At 46.1% G+C, this 20,509-nt stretch overlaps 2 protein-coding genes across 2 annotated transcripts in view; both read left to right on the top strand.

Moving 5' to 3' along the window:
- The window catches only part of NWD1 (NACHT and WD repeat domain containing 1), a 67,035-nt gene extending 64,229 nt beyond the window's left edge, over positions 1-2,806 (top strand). The window contains exon 17 of the mRNA XM_043913879.1: positions 607-2,806. Coding sequence (XP_043769814.1) covers positions 607-908 — 302 coding nt within the window. The 3' untranslated portion in view covers positions 909-2,806. The remainder of the gene's footprint in view (positions 1-606) is intronic.
- Positions 2,807-14,426: 11,620 nt separating this feature from the next.
- The window catches only part of SIN3B (SIN3 transcription regulator family member B), a 45,569-nt gene continuing 39,486 nt past the window's right edge, over positions 14,427-20,509 (top strand). The window contains exons 1-3 of the mRNA XM_043911079.1: positions 14,427-14,555; positions 14,798-14,904; positions 16,211-16,364. Of these exons, the coding sequence (XP_043767014.1) occupies positions 14,448-14,555; positions 14,798-14,904; positions 16,211-16,364 (369 nt within the window). The 5' untranslated portion in view covers positions 14,427-14,447. The remainder of the gene's footprint in view (positions 14,556-14,797; positions 14,905-16,210; positions 16,365-20,509) is intronic.

Below are 20,509 nucleotides of genomic sequence, written 5' to 3'. Positions count from 1 at the left end.
CCCCATTTGACAAATGAAGAAGCTTAAGTTCAGAGTGATTAAGGAATTTTCTCAAGGTCATAAAGCAAGTAAGTGGCTGAATGAATAGCAGATAGAGTTGAATATATTGTAGTCAAATACATTATAATTGAAAACTGTGGTTGAATCTGTATAATTGAATAGTTATAGTCTAATACATTGCAATTGAATACCTTGAATTCTAATACAGTGTAATAAAGATGCCTGGCACAATGTCACAGATGGCTCAGAAGCTAAGGTCTGTGGACTGTGGCCTTAAAAGCCCATCCTGCACACGTTCACAACCTCTCTTCCCACTTCTTCTCCAATAATAATATTGACTGAATTCACTCTGGGATGAAACTGATACTTAGCACTTGACATGCATAACATCTTCAAATCTTCAGAATTCCCCTCAGCAGGTAGGCTCAGTTATCATACCCATATGTAGATGAAGCAAGAGGGACTGAGAATTTTGCTGTCATGCCTAAGCCAGTAAGGGGGATAGAAGAAATTTGACCCCATGCAGCTAACTCTCAAATGTGTGAGATTGGATCTCTGTGGCTGCATTTTTACCATGTGTACCCATCTCTCCACTTCCCCTTACAGGCACACTGTTGGCTGTCCAGTTTGTCCACGCCGTGGTGAACAGGATCATCCCAACCTCCAATGGCTTCATCGCCCCCTCCAGACATGGCTATCTCATCCGCGAGCGTTTCCAGTGCCCTTCATCAAGAAGCTCACAACAGGACCCTCTCAAGAACTTCAAGAAAGCAGTGTGGATGGTCAAATCCAGGCAGAGAGAAGAGCTGGCAGCTGCTGCGGGAGCCCTCCAGGACTTGAGATCAGAGAGTGCCCAGGGAAATGAATCTAAATCAAACAAACGCTCACAAGTCTGCCTGCTGGTGTAAAACCCCCCTGTGGCGCCAACTTAGCTAGTCCCATTCAGTCTAACTGAAGCAAAAAGAAAGTATGTGTTGATATATATCTGGACTCGAAGCCTCCAGTTACGTGACTCAGATCTTGTTTCCTACCATCTTTCCGTTGTTTTCTCTCCTCAGCTCTATTCTCAGGTCCGCCCCCAGATCAGCATCATGACAGCCAAGTTCAGCAGAAAAGTAGGTCTCTTTCCAACAGTTTGAACCAAAGCGCCCTGGTTCTAAATCTGTTAGCCCCAATTAGTCCACACACCAATCCCAGAACACAAAGCTATCTTTGAGGAAAATGCAGTACTCTGCTTGGCGGTCCTGACCCCACGTCTATCCAGACTGAGGCTGGAGTCAACACCGCCCAACTCTGTAGACTGAGAAGGGGAGAGGCTACTCCCCAGGGTAACTGGGGTGCTAGTCAAGATGGGGACGGATGGATATGAGACCAACCAAACCACAAACGTGGACCATAGACCCTTATAGTTTATAAAGCACCAGGTGCTATGGTCTGATCCTTATCACAGCCCATACTGCAGAGAGGGCAGGAGTTTCTGCTTCCATTTTACAGATAAGGAAACAGCCTTGCAGAGTTAGCTGTGATTTGCTCAAGATCATGAGCCTGAGGTGCGAGAGAACTCTGAGAAATTAGAATCCAGAGCTTTCCTGTCCCAACTGTTGTTGGGACCACCTCACTCTAATTTTAGACCCAGAAGCACAACCATCAGTTCCATGGGTGGCACATCCAAATGCCCACAGGGACCAAGAAGTAATCAAGATGGTTGCTGTGCGCTGGGTGACCAGCAGATTATGATGGTGACAATGCAAACATGGAGGGCATTGCTCTGTCTTGGCATGAGACACGGGAACCTTGAGTCTACCCCAGAATGACCCTGGGGAGAGCAGCCCACTGGTGCCAGAGCTTCCTGTTGTCAGAAGGAAAGCCAGAAACCTGTATTTTTATGAGAAATGTCCTCATTTTAACGAAGTTGGCAATTGGCTCAAATTTGCACTTATAGGCACACCTGGCTCAGATCTCTAGTTCATCGTGACCCAACTTGGCGTCAAAACAGTAAACTTGTTATCATTCTTCCATCTATACTCCTTGACTCTCAAACTCTGAGGCTAGAGATGCTTTTTATCTTAAAAACTGGAGGCTCTTGGAAGCAGATGGATAAAGCTGCCAACATCTTCCTACCATGCTTTTGGACGATCTCGGCCTTGTGCAAGTTCAAAAGTCTGACTGTTTTCTGCTCCACTTAAATGGCTTTTTCTTTTTTTGCCTGCAGCCTTCTAAAAGCCCCTACTTGCTTCTGGGGCTTTTGCTGTAAGGATAGCAGAGTCCAAACCTTCAAGGTGCTATTCCATCCTCTCCTCCTCCCCCACCTCCAACTGAATTCCAAACTGAAAAAAAAAACAGCCTTAGAAATAGAGACTTTTGAGCTGGATGTGACCTGACCAATGGTCTCATTCAGCCATTTTTAAAACTAGTGCTCCAAGGAGGGCTTTGACAGTTCTGCAGATGTTACTTAGCATCAAATTCCATTTAAAAATGTTTAATAACTGCAATTTAAAAATAGACATTGGGTAGCAGTTTTTAAGGTGTTGGAAATAACTAACATAGGATTTTCCTGCCATCTCCATTTAACTTAGAGGGGAGGGGAGCCCTTGAAAAAAAAAAAAGCTACTCTTTGCACCATGTCTCTGTGAATCAGGGGTTTATCCAATGCATAAATAAGATTTAGCTACAACTTCTGGTTTAAAATATGAGTGTCCATCTCAACAGCCTGAGTGAGAATCAATTGCTTCATGTGTAAACACTACTTTGACCATAGGAAATAATTTTTTTTACTAATAAAATGCTACTTTGAATTGTTGCTTACCGTGGTATTTCTGTAGAGAGTTTTCATTTATGAAAGTGTTCGGTTGCTATGAATGTTTGACAAGTACAGTGCTTTGTAGCGGAGTGACTTGCTTGAAGTTCCCCAGCTATGGTGGAGCCAGGGTGATAGCATGGTTATTGTGCCAAGAGGACTGTATTAACATACTATCCAAACTGAGACACTTTTTGAGAGTGAAAGGGAGTGATCCAAACAATTACTCCAGGACAACTACAATAAGCTGGCTGTCCCAGGACAATTGGAATATATCCTCTAGTTACAGCAGGGATTAATTTATATTAAATTCCAGAGAGTCCTTTTAAAAATGAAACGTGACATATAACATTGTATTAGTTTCAGGTGTACAACATAATGATTCGATATGTGTATATATTATGAAATGATCACAAGAAGTGTAGTTAATAGGCAACACTGGGCTTCCCAGGTGGATCAGTAGTAAAGAATCCACCCGTCAATGCAGGAGATGCAGGAGGTGTGATCTCTGGGTCGGGAAGATCCCCGGAGGAGGAAATGGCAACCCATTCCAGTATTCTTGCCTGGGAAAATGCCAAGGACAGAGGAACCTTGTGGGCTACAGTCCATGGAATTGCAGAGAGTCAGACACGACTGAGTGACTACCTAGACACACACATAGTTGACTTACAATAGTGTTTTTATTTCAGGCGTACAGCAAAGTGATTCAGTTATATATAGTGGGGTGGCCAAAAGGTTTGTTTGGGATGTTATGGGAAAATCTGAATGAACCTTTTGGCCAACCCATTATATATGTGTGTGTGTGTATTCTTTTTCAGATTTGTTTCCCTTATAGAATATTATAAAATAATGAGTTTAGTTCCCTGTGCTATACAGTAGGTCCTTGTTGGTTACCTATTTTATATATATTAATAGTAGTACGTATATGTTAATCACAAACTGTGGGCGAATTTCTGTTTTGTATATAAGTTCATTGGTATTTTTTTTTTAGGTTTCCCATATAAGCAGTATCATATATTTGTCTTTTTATTCTGTCTGGCTTACTTCACTTAGTATGATAATCTCTAGGTCCATCTATGTTGCTGCAAATGACATTTTTTCATTCTTTTCTTGGTAAGAACTTTTAAGACCTATTGTCCTAGCAACTTTCAAATATACAACTCAGTTCAGTTCAGTTCAGTCACTCAGTTGTGTCTGATTCTCTGCAACCCCATGGACTGCAGCATGCCAGGATTCCCTGTCCATCAACAACTCCCAGAGTTTACTCATGTCCATTGAGTCAGTGATGCCATCCAACCATCTCATCCTCTGTCACCCCCTTCTCCTCCTGCCTTCAATCTTTCCCAGCATCAGGGTCTTTTCAAATGAGTCAGTTCTTCACATCAGATGACCAAAGTACTGGAGTGTCAGTTTCAGCATCAGTCCTTCCAATGAATATTCAGGACTGATTTCCTTGAGGAATGGACTGGTTGGATCTCCTTGCAGTCCAAGGGACTCTCAAGAGTCTTCTCCAACACTACAGTTGAAAAGCATCAATTCTTCGGCACTTAGCTTTCTTTACAGTCCAACTCTCACTTCCATACATGACTACTGGAAAAACCATAGCTTTGACTAGACAGACCTTTGTTGGCAAAGTAACGTCTCTGCTTTTTACTATGCTGTCTAGGTTGCTCATAACTTTTTTTCCAAGGAGCAAGTGTCTTTTAATTTCATGGCTGCAGTCACCATCTGCAGTGATTTTGGAGCCCAAAAAAATAAAGTCTCTCACTGTTTCCACTGTTTCCCCATCTATTTGCCATGAAGTGATGGAACCAGATGCCATGATCTTAGTTTTCTGAATGTTGAGCTTTAAGCCAACTTTTTCACTCTCTTCTTTCACTTTCATCAAGAGGCTCTTTAGTTCTTCTTCGCTTTCTGCCATAAGTGTGGTATCATCTGCATATCTGAGGTTATTGATATTCCTCCTGGCAATTCTGAATCCAGCAAATATACAACACTGTATTATTAACTATAGTCACCAGATTGTACATGACACCTTCAGGACTTATTTATCATAAGTTATTTTTGGTGAGAAGTCAGCTTCCTTATTACATGGTTACACAAATAATAATACATTATCATGGCAAGGAAATCAAATAGAACAGAGGCTATAAGGTAAAAATCAGAAAGTAGGGTGATCATGGTGACTCTGTATACAAGACTTTCCAGTAGTCATGTTTGGATGTGAGAGTTGAGCTACAAAGAAAGCTGAGTGCCAAAGAATTGATGCTTTTGAACTGTGGTGATGGAGAACACTCTTGAGGGTCCCTTGGACTGCAAGGAAATCCAACCAGTCCATCCTAAAGGAAATCAGTCTTGAATATTCATTGGAAGGACTGATGCTGAAGCTGAAACTCCAATACTTTGGCCACCTGATGCAAAGAACTGACTCCTTGGAAAAGACCCTGATGCTGGGAAAGATTGAAGGCAGGAGGAGAAGCGGATGACAGAGGATGAGGTGGCTGGATGGCATCACCGCCTCAATGGACATGAGTTTGAGTAAACTCCAGGAGTTGGCAATGGACAGGAAGGCTGGGCGTGCTGCAGTCCATGGGGTTGGAGAGTCGGACATGACTGAGTGACTGATCTGAACTGATGCCATTTACAAGCAAGGCCCCATGTTATGATAACCCTTCAGTCACTGGCAAATCAGAACATCTGGTCACATAAACAGCTCTTAATTCCCCATTTCCTGCCCCCTAGAGTTGTACCTTTTGACCAACTTCACCCATTTCACCCAACCCTACCCCCTGTCTCCGGCAGCCACCAATCTGCTTTCTGTATCTATGAGTTTGAGGGGGGGTTATTTTTTAAATTTATTTTTAAAATATTTATTTATTGGGTTGTGTCAGGTCTTACTTGTGACATGCAGGATCTTTAGTTATGGCATGAGAACTCTTAGTTGTGGCATGTGGGATCTAATTTCCTGACCATGGATTGAGCCTGGGTCCCCTTCATTAGGAGTGCCAAATCTTAGCCACTGGACTTCCAGGGAAGTCCCTGGGTGGGGTTTAGTTAATTTAAAGTTTTTAACTTTAGAAGTCTAGAGTTTTTTTTTTAAATTTGCTTAACTCTGTGTGAAAACATTCAAACCCACAGCAAAGTTGCAATATTGAAGACAATGAACATGTATTTATTGAGATTCCCCAATTGCCCTATTGCTGCCAATCTCCTGCTAAACCAATTCAAAGTGATGCTGGGACTAGGGTGAGAAGAGTGGAGGGAGCACTCAGACACGAAGTTAAAGGGCACCAAAAATATTCGACCATCAAAACAGACATTGGGTCACCATAACTTTTAAATCAAAATGAATAAAAATGCATGTTGAACAAAATACCAACATTTTCAAAAAAACTGGATTCTGATCCTGTACTTGCACAGACTCCTCACCCTAATTCTGGCCCTGGTGATATCAAGACACTTCAGTGCTTATGTAAGGAGGCACCTTTAAGGAATAAGGTCATTCTTCTACATAACTGCACACACCTGCCAAAACTAACAATAGGCATTCCTAATTTTTCTAATTAGTCCTAAAACATTCCTAAATAGCTGTTTCTTCAAACTAGGATGCAATCAAGATTTGTTCACCCACTGCACTGCATTCGTTTGCTTTGTCTCTAGTCTCATAGATATTGTAGAGCAGGACTTAGCAAGCCACAGTCTGCATGTTTGTTTTTGTAAATAAAGTTTTATTGAAACACAGCCATGCCTGTTCATTCGCATATTACCTATGGCTGTTTTCATGCTATAGTGACAGAGAATGTATGAACCCAGGGTGAAAAATACTTACAATCTGGCTCTTTGTGCTTATTTATACTGTATACTTTAATACTGTGTGTATTATACGGGCATACAATAAACATATATATTTATATTGTATATAACATTTATAATACTTTTATTATATAGTTATTTTATTTGTTTAAAATATAAAATATTGAGACTTCCATGGTGATCCAGTGGCTAAGGCTCCATGTTCCCAATGCAGAAGGTCTGGGTTTGATCCCTGGTCAAGGAACTAGAGCCCACATGCAGTAACTAAACAGTTTGCATGCTGCAACAAAGGTCAAAGATCCCACACGCCACAACTAAGACCTGGCACAGCCAAACAAATAACTTTTAAATGTATATATATACATTTTAAATGTATATATATATATATATATATATATATATATATATATATAATATATATATAAAATATTTACAATCTGCAACCCTGGTCTTAAACGATTAGATTTAGAGCAAACATTTTCATAAACAGACTATTTTTAGAGCAGTTTAGGTTCACAGCAAAATTGAGTGGGAGGCACAGAGATTTCTCACATACCCCTTCCACCCACACATGTGGCATTTCCTCCATTATCAACATCCCCCACCAAAGCAGTCTATTTGTCACACTTGAAGAACCTACATTGACACCTCATCATCACACGGTAAACGGTTTTGACAAGACTACTTCATAGGGATTAGTGAGCTATCACTAATTAGTGATTTAGTGAGCTATCACTGAGTAACAAATCACCACAAACTTCGCTGCTGAAAAGAACAGCCTTTTATTCTCTCACAGTGTCTGTGGATCAGGAATCTAGGCATAATGTGGCTGGGTTCTCTGTTCAGGGCCCTACAAGTTGCCGCTGGGGCTGGGATCTCATGGACAGGCTCAGAGCCCTGATCCATGCTCCTTTCGAGCTGAGCTCCTTGAAGCTGTAGGCCTGTGGCTCTTGGCTCCCAGAGGCCGCCTCTTTCCATAGGCAGATCATGACGTGGACTGGTTCCTCCTTCAAGGCCAACAGAATCACACGTCTCTGCTGCTTCAAGACTGACTTCCAGACTCTTTTAAAGAGTGCCCCTGGGACTTCCCTGGTGGTTCAGCGGTTAAGACTTCTCCTTCCAAGACACAGATGTAAAGAACAGACTTTTGGACTCAGTGGGAGAAGAGGGTGAGATGATTTGAGAGGATAGCACTGAAACATATACATTACCACATGTAAAATAGATAACCAGTGCGGGTTTCATGTGTCACACAGGGCACCCAAAGGCGGGCTCTGTGATAACCTGCAGAGATAGGGTGGGGAGGGAGGTGGGAGGAGGTTCAAGGTGGAGGGGACACATGTGTGCCTATGGTTGATTCATACTGATGTATGGCAAAAGCCATCACAATATTGTAAAGTAATTATCCTCCAATTAAAATAAATAAATTAATTAAAAAAACAACAACAAAAAAGACTTCTCTTTCCATTGCAGGGAGGTGATCCCTGGATTCAGGAAACTAAGATCCTACGTGCCTTGTGGCCAAAAAAATCACATCATAAAACAATAGAAGCAATATTGTAAAAAATTCAATCAAGACTTTAAAAATGGCCCAAATAATTTTTTTTCCCAAATAATTTTAAAAAATAAGATTTAAAAAATCCTTAAAATTTTTTGGTTTTGGTTAAGTAATATGAATTTATTGAAAAAAAATCATGTATAATTAGACCCTTGGAGTTCAAACCTTTATTGTTCACAGGACAGTTTAGCACAGATCAGTCTCTTAGTTGTGTCCCACTATTTGCAACCCCATGGACTGCAGCACGCCAAGCTTCCCTGTTCATCCCCAAGTCCTGGAGCTTGTTCAAACTCATGTCCATTGAGTTGGTGATGCCATTCTACCATCTCAACCTCTGTATCCTCTTTGCCTCCTGCTTTCAATCTTTCCCAGCATCAGGGTCTTTTCAAATGAGTCAGTTCTTTGCATCAGGTGGCCAAAGTATTGGAACTTCAGCTTCAGCATCAGTCCTTCCAATGAATATTCAGGACTGATTTCTTTTAGGATGGACTGGTTTGTTCTCCTTGCAGTCCAGGGGACTCTCAAGAGTCTTCTTCAGCACCACAGTTCAAAAGCATCAATTCTTTGGTGCTCAGCTTTGTTTATGGTCCAACTCTCACATCCATACATGGCTACTGGAGAAATCATAGCTTTGACTAAACGGATCTTGGTCAGCAAAGTGATGTCTCTGCTTTTTAATATGTTGTCTAGGTCGGTTATAGCTTTTTTTAAAATTTTCATAGAAAACAAATTTATGGTTACCAAAGGGGAAGGAGGAGAGGGATAAATGAAGACAATGGGATTAATATATACACACCACTACATATAAAATAGATTACCAAGGACTCACTGTATAGAAAAAGGAACTATGCTCATTATTTTGTAATAACCTATAAGGGAAAAGAATCTGAAAATTATATATATGTGTGTGTGTGTGTGCAATTATACACACGTACACAAATACATATATCTGAAACACTGTACTGTACACTTGGAACCAACATGCCATTGTAAATCAAGTATATTTCAATAAAACAAGAAAATAAATACTATTCTGTCTTTCATATTATAGCAAAGAGATAAACCAAGTCCTTGAGTGATACAGTTATAAACAGGAAACATGAGCCCAAGCATCCATTGAATGAAGACAGTCAAAATTTCTGGTAAAGAGATGCTCTTTTAAGATGTTTTTTAAAATCTTTAAAATTTTTTTTAAAATAAAAAATAAAGGGTACCCTTGATTAGGTCAGGTCTACTACATAATCTGCTTTCTGATGAATTGAAAATCAACTTCGTTTGGAATCTTAAGCACTCTGAGAATTCCCTTCACCTTCGCTGTGTAGACATAGACATACTGTAGGTGTGACATCCATGATGTTCCCAGGACCACCTATACTCCAGGAAGGAAGACAAGGCAGGGTGCGTACACCAGGGCACGGGAATCTCTGGCAGCCTTGTAAAGTTCTGCTGCAGACTGCGATTCCCAGCTTTAGCGAGTTTGCCACCTGGGAAGACTTAGCTAGTTCAGAATATACAGGATTTTTTATATTAATTTTGCCAAGATACTGTCCAACAAAAGATCTACCTAAGAACCTTACTTTAATGTCATTAAATTAGACAAATGATAAGGAAATTTGTGTTCCAAATTTATTTAAGCTGTCTACCCAAACTGTCACCTCTAAGGTTTTCCATTTTTTCTAATTTTTAAAAAACTTTTTATTTTCATATAAAACCATTTTAACTTTTTATATTGATGTACAGTGAATTTAAAATGTTGCGCTAGTTTCAGGAGTATACAGCAAATTGATTCACACATATATGTGTATATATACATATATATATATTCTTTTTTAGATTCTTTTCCATTATAGGTTCGTATAATATATTGAATATATTTCCCTGTAGGGAAATACAGTAAGTGCTATACAGTAGGTCCTTGTTGTTTATCTATAAGGTTTTCAATTTAATCTGTTGTACCCTGGTGGTACAACGGTTAAGCATCCACCTGCCAATTCAGGGGACACAGGTTCGATCCCCGGTCCGGGAAGATTCCACTGAGCAGTTAGGCCCTGGCACCACAAATACAGAACCTGTGTTCTACTGAAGCCCACGAGCCCACGAGCCTGTGTCCCATAGCCAGAGAAACCACCGCAGTGGAAACCTCACACACCGCGACTAGAGAGGAACCCCTGCTCACTGCAGCTAAAGAAAGCCCACAAGCAGCAACAAAGACCCAATGCAACCAAAAATAAATAAAGAATAAATTATTAAAAAAAAAAAGAAAAAAATTAGCTTAGCAACTTTGTATGCTTTATAAAAATAAGAATGAAAAGATGTACATATACTGCTGCCTACATATTGAACACACACACAGACACACACACACACACACACACACACACACACATGCATATATTCATGCATCCTTCAGAACTCACACACATGCCAAGGTGGCATTGAGTTGTGGTTGCCTGTTCTCCAGTTGAGTGAGGGCTTCCTCTGACTCTAAGAGACCTACTAAAAGAATAGAAAACTTAAGGTGATCCTTGTGGGAGGGGGAGCAATGTATAAGGTCTCTGGGGCTTATCAGAAGCCAACGTGTGCCATTGATTCTCAGGGGAGGGACTGCCCCCAGGAGATGCTGTTGTGGATAGGACTGGTAGCCTCAGAATGCGGTTCAGTCGGCCTCAGCTTCTGTTCAGACAGAAACGCAATGAAACTGAGCAGAATACCTTTGTGGGCTAGGAGTTATGAACCCTCAAACTTCCTTTCTCCTCACCCCCACATCCACCCTGTGCCACGTCCCCTTTGCTTTACCTTCTAAATATCACTCCCTTTCACCACCTTCTCTCCACCTCTACACTTCTCCTACTCTGGTCTCAACCACCATCATCCTTTGCCTGTCTAAACAATGAAACAGCCTCCCTGCACCCTCCCTGGCTCCCCTCCAATCACTTCCCTGCAGAATAGTCAGAGCATTTGCTTCCAACTTCCAAGCTGCTGAAACAGTTCCTTGTGTAGAACCCATACACAGTTTCTACCAGTGCTAAATGCTAAGTCCAAAAGCCTTAATTCATCTCATAAGAAAGAGTGGCCTTCTCTGTTCTGTCTCTGTTCCGTCTACTCTTATCCTACTCTCTCTCTCTGTCTCTCCCTTCCATTCCTCTGAAATCCAAGAATACTGGTTGCTTTTTTTAAAGTTCTTTAAATATGCCACACTTGTTCCCACCACAGGGCCTTTGCACAGTCATTCCTTCTGATTTTCACAGTTCAGTTCAGTTCAGTCACTCAGTCGTGTCCGACTCTTTGTGACCCCATGAACCGCAGCATGCCAGGCCCCTCTGTCCATCACCAACTCCTGGAGTTTACTCAAACTCATCTCCAATGAGTCGGTGATGCCATCTAACCATCTCATCCTCTGTCGTCCCCTTCTCCTCCTGCCTTCAATCTTTCCCAACATCAGGGTCTTTTCAAATGAGTCAGCTCTTCGCATCAGGTGACCAAAATATTGGAGTTTCAGCTTCAACATCAGTTCTTCCAATGAACACTCAGGACTGATTTTCACAGTGGACACCTACATAGCATTCAGAACACAACTAGAATATCACTACCTCTGGGAGGCCTTTCTTACCCCCTGACTGGGTTAAGTCTATCTGGTGTCAGAAGGTATTTTCCAAAAATGGTCATGGCAATATTTCCTATCTCCCCATTCTATTCCTGGAGCTTCCCAGGTGGCTCAGTGGTAAAGAATCTCCCTGCCAATGCAGGAGATCCAGGTTCTATTCCTGAGTTGGGAAGATCCCTTGGAGAAGGAAATGACAATTCACTCCAGGATTCTTGCTCGGAGAATTCCACGGACAGAGGAGCCTGGTGGGCTACAGTCCATGGGGTTGCAAAGACTGAGCACATAGGCATGCATGCATGCTATTTCAGAACCTGGCCACTCCCCAGGTTCTGGAGTCTGCTGGCTCTCCACTTGAATTTGGGAGGGGCTTTTGATTCTCTGTAACTTGCAATGGTAGATCAGAAAAGGGTATAAGGCTTCCACCTGGCTCAGTTGTTCCTCTCTGTGTGATTGGGCTTGGAACCTAGCTGCCATACTGTGAGGAAGCTCAGGTTACATGAGGAGGCCACATGTGGGTCATTTTGGCAACAGCCACTGGCCTCAACCTACAGCCAGAAGCAACTGAGAGACATGTGAGTGAGTAAACCTTCAGAGGATTCTAGCCTCAGCCTTCCAACCACCCAGCTGACACAGAGGGGCCAGGGATGAGCTGTCCCTTCCAAGCCTGCCCAAATTGCAGGTTGGAGAACAAAATAAATGTTCTTATCATTGTAAACCTCTAAATCTGGAGATGGTTTATAACACAGCCAGAGTAACTGGAACAGAATGACTATTATACTTGTAACTTCCCTTTGAAGTATCTGTCACAGTTGAAACTTTACATTTGTGTATGTGATTGATTTTTATCCTTCCTGAAAGACTGATGACACTGTGGGGTAAAAGCCTTGTTGGTTTTGTTCACCATTCTACTCCTGCTGCTGGAAGCCCCTACAGTCGTGTCTGACTCTTTGTGACCCCATGGACTGTAGCCTGCCAGTCTGCTCTGTCCATGGGATTCTCCAGGCAAGAATACTGGAGTGGGTGGCCATGCCCTCCTCCAGAGGATCTTCCCTACCCAGGGATCGACTCGGCATCTCTTACGTCTCCTGCATTGGCAGCCGGGTTCTTTACCACTAGCGCTACCTGGGAAGTCCAATTCTACTTCTAGAAGGTGAATTTGCTCAGTCGTGTCCAACTCTTTGCGACCCCATGGACTGTAGCCTACCAGGCTCCTCCATCCATGGGATTTTCCAGGCAAGAGTACTGGAGTGGGTTGCCATTTCCTTCTCCAGGGGATCTTCCCCACCCAGGGATCGAACCCGGGTCTCCTTCTTTGTAGGCAGATGCTTTACTGTCTGAGCCACCAGGGAAGTCCCAATTTTACTCCTGACCCCTGACAAATGATGCACTTGTTGCCAATATATTCTTAGCTTTCCTGCACCTCTTCACAAATAGAGATACCAAATGAAGATAATGTACAAGAGACTGTGGGATGGCAGAGGAGAAGTCGGGTAGTTTCTTGAGAGAGAGGATACTTGGGTTGTATTTTGCAGGCTATATAGGATGCTTTTGTGTAATGAAGAGATAGAATAGGGCTTCTGGCTGATGCATGGGGTCAGGGAGCAGCCAGGCTAAGCAGGCATTGACAGGAATTTCTGCACAGATAGAAGGCAGCTTACTTGGGTGGAAAACTCTGTAAGAAAAGTTTCGTAAGGAGTAGGTTTTTACTGCCTTCAATGCTGCATGTAGGTGCTCAGATTTAACTCATAAGAAATAGGAAGACCTTGGAGATTTGGAAGCAGTTGTGGAATGATCTCAGTTCTTGATGGCACTGGGACTGGAAAAACTGGTTAAGAGGCTCCCAAACTGGTCCAGTGGGGAAGTGATGGAAACAGGACTAGAGAAGTGAGGAGAGGAGGATCAGGACTAAGTCAAGAGCAATTTAGCAGGGACTTCCCTGGTGTTTCAAAGGCTAACACTCTGCACTGGCAACACAGTGGCCATGGGTTCAATCCCTGGTCAGGGAGTTAGATCCCACATGCCACAGCTAAGAGTTTGCTGCCACAATTAAGATCCCACATGCTGAAATTAAAACTGAGCACAGCAAAATAAATTAATAAAAAAATTTTAAAAAGCATTTTGGCAAAACTTCACTGCAGGGCCATGTATTCGGGTGCGGTGTGTCCATACCTCAGTTGTTACATCAACCCTAGAAAGCAGGGGTCCAGAACACTATTTCAGTAAATATATCAGGCTGTGTAGATCTTAGCATCTGTAGAAGCTATTCACCCCGCCGTCGAAGCGCAAAAATAGCCAGAGGTGCCCAGTAAACGAGTGGGCATTCCAGTGTTCCAGTAAACCTTAATTTTACAGACACCGAAACCTGAATTTCATAGAATTTTCACGTGGCACGGAATAATCTTCACTATCGGAGTTTTCCCAACTTTTAAAATTGTTAAAAAGCATTCTCAGTTTACTTGTGGGGCCGGACAAAAGCAGAGGGCAGGCCTTGGTTTGCCCGCCGGTGGTATTTTAAGCGTTAGCATTTCAGTTTTATGGGTAAGATCCTACAGCCAATCCCTCAAGGAACTTTGCAGTCCCAGCCGCCGCCAGGCCACGCCCCCCGGGGCGGAGCCAGCGCATGCGCGGCCGACCTCGGGCGGGGGGCGGGGCGGGCCGCGGCTCCGAGTTCCAACATGGCGCACGCTGGCGGCGGCGGCGGCGTCGGCCCTGCGGGCCGGGGGTTGAGCGGTGCCCGCTGGGGTCGCTCGGGCTCCGGGGGCCACGAGAAACTGCCGGTGCACGTGAGTGGTGCCCCAGCCCTCCCTGGGGAACCCCGTCTTCCAGTCCCCGGAGGTTGGCGCCCCCTACCAGGGCCCCGCCCGACCCTGGCCCTGCCTCGGCCTCCGCTCCGCTGGGCCCTGGACCCGCGACTCCCTGCCTCCGCCCCTTGGAGCCCGGCCTGTCCCCCCTCCTGCCAGGGACCCCCGGCCCCTTCCCCTTCTGCGCCGACCGCGGCCCACCAGGACCCTCCCCCTCCCCGCAGGTGGAAGACGCCCTCACCTACCTGGACCAGGTGAAGATCCGCTTCGGCAGTGATCCTGCCACTTACAATGGCTTCCTGGAAATCATGAAGGAGTTCAAGAGCCAGAGGTACCTGCGGGGCCCCTGCCCAGGGGGACGTCCCAGCTGGACGCCCTGGGCCGCAGTGGGCCTGAGCGATGTGGGAGCCACTAACCCCCGCTGCCCCTCAACAGGGTGACCTTGCGCAGGTTGTGACTTTTCGGAGCCCCAGTTCCTTCTTCCAAAAAACGGGACGGAAGGGTACCTTCCTTGTGAAGCTATTGTGGGGGATTCCTGGAAGGAGGGCAGGGATGGGGTGAGGCGAGTGAGGCTGTCAAGCAAGCACAGGAGGGGATCCTGTCTTTACTCAGGATGTTGGGTTTTTTTTTAAGATAAATTTTGTTCGTCGGGAGTTTTTTAAAATTTAGATTTTTCCCCCCCAAGCACTGCATGAAAATGTTACTTATCCTGGTTAAGGAATGCTTTGGCAGTCTCTCCCTCTCGAAGCTTAATCCCCAAGGTGAGTGCCTTACTTGCCTCGCCCTCATCCCAGGCCTACTTGAGAAATAACGCACATAAAATGCTTAGTAAGGAACCTGGCACTTAGAAGGCATTTAAAACACATTAGCTGTTTTCACAGGCACAGAATCAGGGGGGTTAGAGATATATTGGGGATCTCCCGATATCCTATCTTGTTTGACGGGGCTTGCTGAGACTTAGAGTGGGCCAGGGATTCACCCAGATTCATGTTAGGAGCAGAGATGGGACCAGGACTCCGTCCCTTCTGACTTAGATTCATGAGTATCACGTCCACACTGTGCTGCTTCCCCCACTGAGGAAATAATAATGACAGGACCCACCTGGTTTCCTTCCACAAGCCCGATGCTAAGGCCTTGGCCCTGACTGCAGCCCTGAGGGAGAGCCCTAGCTCCTCTCTCCTTGATCTGTTATGCAGTTTCCATACTTGCAGGGCCTTTGACATTTGTGCATTACCGTCAGTTACTGGGAACAACTCCTGTGTCACAGCAGATCGCTAATTCGTATGAAGTGAGTTTATCTCCCCGTTTAGAGGACTTGGCCTCCTGTCACTTCTTGGAGCTCAGGTTGTGCGGCTGGCTCTCCTGACATTTTCAGAACCTAGCTCACGTGCTTGCAGTTTTTTTGGGAGCTGTGCTGTGTGCCTGTTGTGGGTTTTTGCTGGGAAGATACAGGGAGCCCAGGCCTGGCTGCCTTGGTGGTGGACCACCGTCTGCAGTCACACGGAACACATTTTAGGGTGCTTCGTTGTCTGTTGAGCAGCCTGTGTCCTGGGACGGTTAAGAGAGTCAGAAGTTAGCTCGGTTCCCAGTTTGCCCCCTAAGACGTTCCTGCCCAGTCCTGGTCTTCTCTGTTCCAGCATTGATACTCCTGGCGTCATCCGACGAGTGTCGCAGCTCTTCCATGAACACCCTGACCTCATTGTTGGATTCAACGCTTTCCTTCCTCTCGGCTACAGAATAGACATTCCCAAGAATGGCAAGTTAAACATACAGTCGCCTCTGTCGAACCAGGTATGCAGTGGTGTGAGTGATCGGGCCTTAGCACCTCCCACTCTGGCACTGGGGTACTCAGGCCAGGCAGTGTGTCTCGTGTGTTTCATTGGCAGGGAAGCAGGTGAAGGGTCGATCTTCTTGAAATGCTTCTAGCACAAATCAAAATAAATGGAAGCACCTTCCCCAGCAGCCTCTGCATCCCAAATTGATCCGTTCGGCAGATTTAAATCAAGAGTGGCTGTGTCTGTATGTGTCAGCGAGGCATTCTCCAAACACAGTTTTATGTCCGGTCACAGTCAGAGACACGGATGGACCTAGAGTCTGTCATGCAAAGTGAAGGAAGTCAGAAAGAAAAACCAGAATCGTATATTAGCGCATGTATTAACATGTGGGATCTAGAAAAATAGGACAGACGAACCTAGTTCCAGGGCAGCAGTAGAGACGCAGACATAGAAGACGGACATGTGGACACAGTGGGGGAGGGAAGGTGGGGTGACTTGGGAGATTCGGTGACTTGGCGTAAATACACTACTATGTGTAAAATAGATAGCTACTGGGAACTATGGTATATGGCACGGGGAGCTCAGCTGAGTGCTCTGTGATGACCAAGAGGGCTGGGATGGGGTGGGGGTAGGAGGGAGGTCTAAGAGGGAGGGGATGTATGTGGGGGTGTGTGTGTATATATCTGATTTGCTTGGTTGTACAGCAGAAACTTAACATTGTAAAGCAACTGTACTCTGATTAAAAAAGATAATGGCAGTCGCAGCCGCCAAGGTCTGGGTTTGAGGCTCCTCCTCAGAGCGCTGGGCAGGCCGTACTTGTACTAGGCCCATGAGCCCTCTGATCACCCCTGGCACCACACAAAGTAAAGCGGTGGAGATGCATGTGTGACCAGCCGTCTTTATTATTGGTGTGCTTCCCTCCCCTGCGGGCAGGACCATGGGCTCAGCTCAGGCTTGTGGTCCCTTCTTTCTTAAGTGACAGGTGGCAGCCTCTTCTGTCTCTGCAGTCCCTTCTTGTTTGAGCTCTCCAGACCCCCTGAGAAAAGGACTGTTTGAACTTTACTCTTAAAAGGTAGCCACTGTCTTTTTTTCTCTCCTCGGTCCTGTTGCCATTTAGGGCATAAGACTTTGCTGGTGGCGTTGCTGGCCAGGGCATTGTGGGTGTTCAGCGGCATCCCTGGCCTCCACCCGTAGGCCCTCACCCAGTCGAGGCAGCCAAAAACAGATCTCCAGACAGAGCCACATGTCTCCTGGGAGCAGAATCACAGCATTGAGAAGCCCTGGTGTGACTGAACCAGCTCTTTCAACCACCTCCTCCTCCATCTCTGCCCCAGGGGTTTTTGCAGGGAAGCTAAAAATCTACTCTGAAGCATTTTGTAGGTTTCTCCTTTGTTGAAGGAGATTGCAGTTTCCTATCAATTAGGGAGTCAGGATTTGAACAGAGAGCAGTGCGAGGCGACTTGGCAGTGGCAGGTCCCTCTCTGAGGGGGGCTAGCGCACACATTCTGCCTTTTCTCTATGCAAGGCAGGCTTGTCAGCACATCAGCACCATCAGCAAGTCATCTCATTAAAGCTGAGGAGTGCGCCTCACTTTTAAAAAGGTACTTGGAAGCCTGGGGCCAAAAAAGCTTCCATTTCATGTTTGCAAATGAAGCCCCAGGATCCAGAGGTAGCGCTTGTGCCTCCAGATGATAAAAGCTTTAGCGGGGATTAACCTTCAGAACAGTCTGCCTAGAGGAGAAAAGCGAGCTCTTTGCAGCTCTGTGTGCAGGGGCACTTTGCTGAATCCGAGGCACTGTGTCAACACTGGGTGTTGAGGAAAGAACCGGTGACATGCGGAATTTGCCTTTCTCTAGCCCTGTGGGAGTAACTGCTCCCAAGGCCGGATCTTCACACGAGCCTCTCCTTCTCTTAAATAGCTGCAGGGCTCCTGCTGCTCCCCAAGTAACTTCGAGACCTGTTGGAGAGATAAGGAGAACAGTCTTGTCTGCCCCCGGGGTAGATTTCGTGACTGCAAGTCTATTAATTCTGAGGAGGAGTTTGATGAGAATGTTCCCTTATTAGCTGCCTACCAGGGCTTTTCGGTCTTGCTGCAGCCTAGGAGCCCCCGTGTGTGGGGCTGCTCCCTCAGCCCGAGAGGTCCATGCCCTTCATTCCCTCTGGTCGCCCACTGCCGTCTTGGTTTCACATCACGTTTGTGGACGTGTTGTATTTCCAGCCCTGCTTCCCGCCAGGCCCAAACCAGATGTCTTCTGAGCTTTCTAGAGTCCTTTTCAAGTCATTGGTAGCCTGAGAACTTTCCAGGGCTCCTGGCTCACTAGTGCCCTGGTGATTTTTTTTTTAACTGGTTTTTCTGGCTTCACTGTTTTGAAGTACCTTCTGTGTGTGTGTGTATGTGTGTGTGTGTGCATGTGCGTATGTGAATATTTTCCATTCTTCACCCCATCATGAATCCTGTAGACTATAGACAAGGAGAGAATAGTTCTTAAGTGCTGAGGAAGAGAACTAAGTGTTAGCCTGTGGGGAGCCTTTTGTCAAGGTTTCTCAGCCTTGCCTCTGGGGCCAGATTGTTCTCGGTGGGGCCCATCCCATGCTCTGCGGGGGGTGGTGAATCACTGGATTCTACCCACCTGATGCCGGTAGCCGCCCCCCCCCCCCCCCAGCCAAGTAGGACAACCTTAAAGGTCTCTTGACATTGCCAGGTGTCCCCTGGGTTGGGAACAGAATCTCCCCGGTTGAGACACTGGCCTAAGGGAAAGATAAACAGACATGTGCCATGATGTGGGCAGCATGCCCAGGGGCCAGGGACCACAGCAGGAAAACCATTCCCTGGCTGTGGCCTTTGGAATCCACACCTTTTTGGTTCTGGTTGACTTTAGTTTTAACGTCACCTTGTCAGAGAGCCCCCCCCCACCCCCAATTCCCATCTCCAAGTCATTTTCACAGCATCCTGTTCTACATATTTCAAAATAGCATAGCAAAGCTAAGAAATAAAAAAAATGCGGTATTTCCTGTTGGTTTGCCTTCCCTGGCAGATGGGGTCCTCCAGATCAGGCCTGTCTTGTTCACGACTGTCCCCGTTCTGGGACACCTGAGGGGCGAGACCCCAGGCGTTAGAAGAGTGGTAAATCTTGGCTGCCAGTTCTGTTCAGGATAGACCCTGCCTCTCGGGGGCGGCTCCTTTGTATTTGTCCAAGACCACGTCTGCTTAGATGAACTTAGAGATAAACCTTGAGGTGCAGTTTGTAGTTTAGTGTCCCCTTTACATTCAAAGGGACGCCGGCTGCCTTCCCCCTGTGAAGGGTCTTTCACAGTTCATTCTGTCCCTGGGAGGCCACCTCCTCTGTGCCAGGCACTGGGGTTTGTTCAGATTCCTGGCTCTCCAGCCCTTGCCTGGTTAAGGTGGGGACTCACGCGAGACACGTGTGGATGGATGTGAGACGTGGGAGGGAGTTCAGTGCCACGAGTGAAAGACAGCAGAAGCCAGGCCTGGGGAGGTGCCGTGGGCAGAGGTGGGGGAGCAGGGGCCGCGCCGGTGTCTTCTGGGGGCGGCTCTGTGGTCGGGGCGTGAAGGCCTGAGGTGGGAACGAGTGGGTGTGCTGAGAAAGCAGGAAGCCAGTGGGGTCGGGACCTGAAGCAGAGGCTGTAGGGGAGAGAGCCAGGAGCGTGAGAAGCCAGGGGAGAGTTCTGGAAAGGCCCCTCCAACTGCCATGCCAGACGTGGACTGAGGGGGGGCGGGGCAAGAGAAGATCTGGGAGGCTAGAGGGGGCCCTGTGTGAGCCAGATGGAGGGGAGGGTATTGTGGACCAGGGGCGAGGTGTCAGTGAAAGTGAGCGATCCGGGTGATGGCAGGATGCAGCACCTGCTGAGATGAGCAGTGGGGCGGGGCGGAGGGGGCCACTGTCCCCTGCTGGGGTGTCCCCTTGAGGAGTCTCTGCAGTGCCAGGTGGGGCTGTGTGTGCACACTCAGATAGGCCAGTCGGCCGTGTACGGCGGCTCCTTAGTGTCCGGGAGGCGTTTCTGCTGTGCCTGGTCAAGGCCACCCACCGCAGGCAGAGAACACAAAAGCCTGGATTGTTCCAGAAAGTTTAGACCAGGGGTTGGCAAACTGTGGCCTGCGGAAAGAGCCAGCTTATGTTTGTATGGCTGATAGCTTCTACC

This window comes from Cervus elaphus, chromosome 9, assembly GCF_910594005.1.
Source record: "Cervus elaphus chromosome 9, mCerEla1.1, whole genome shotgun sequence".
In the NCBI taxonomy this organism is placed as follows: Eukaryota; Metazoa; Chordata; class Mammalia; order Artiodactyla; family Cervidae; genus Cervus; species Cervus elaphus.
This window is presented reverse-complemented; position numbering and strand designations above follow the sequence as displayed.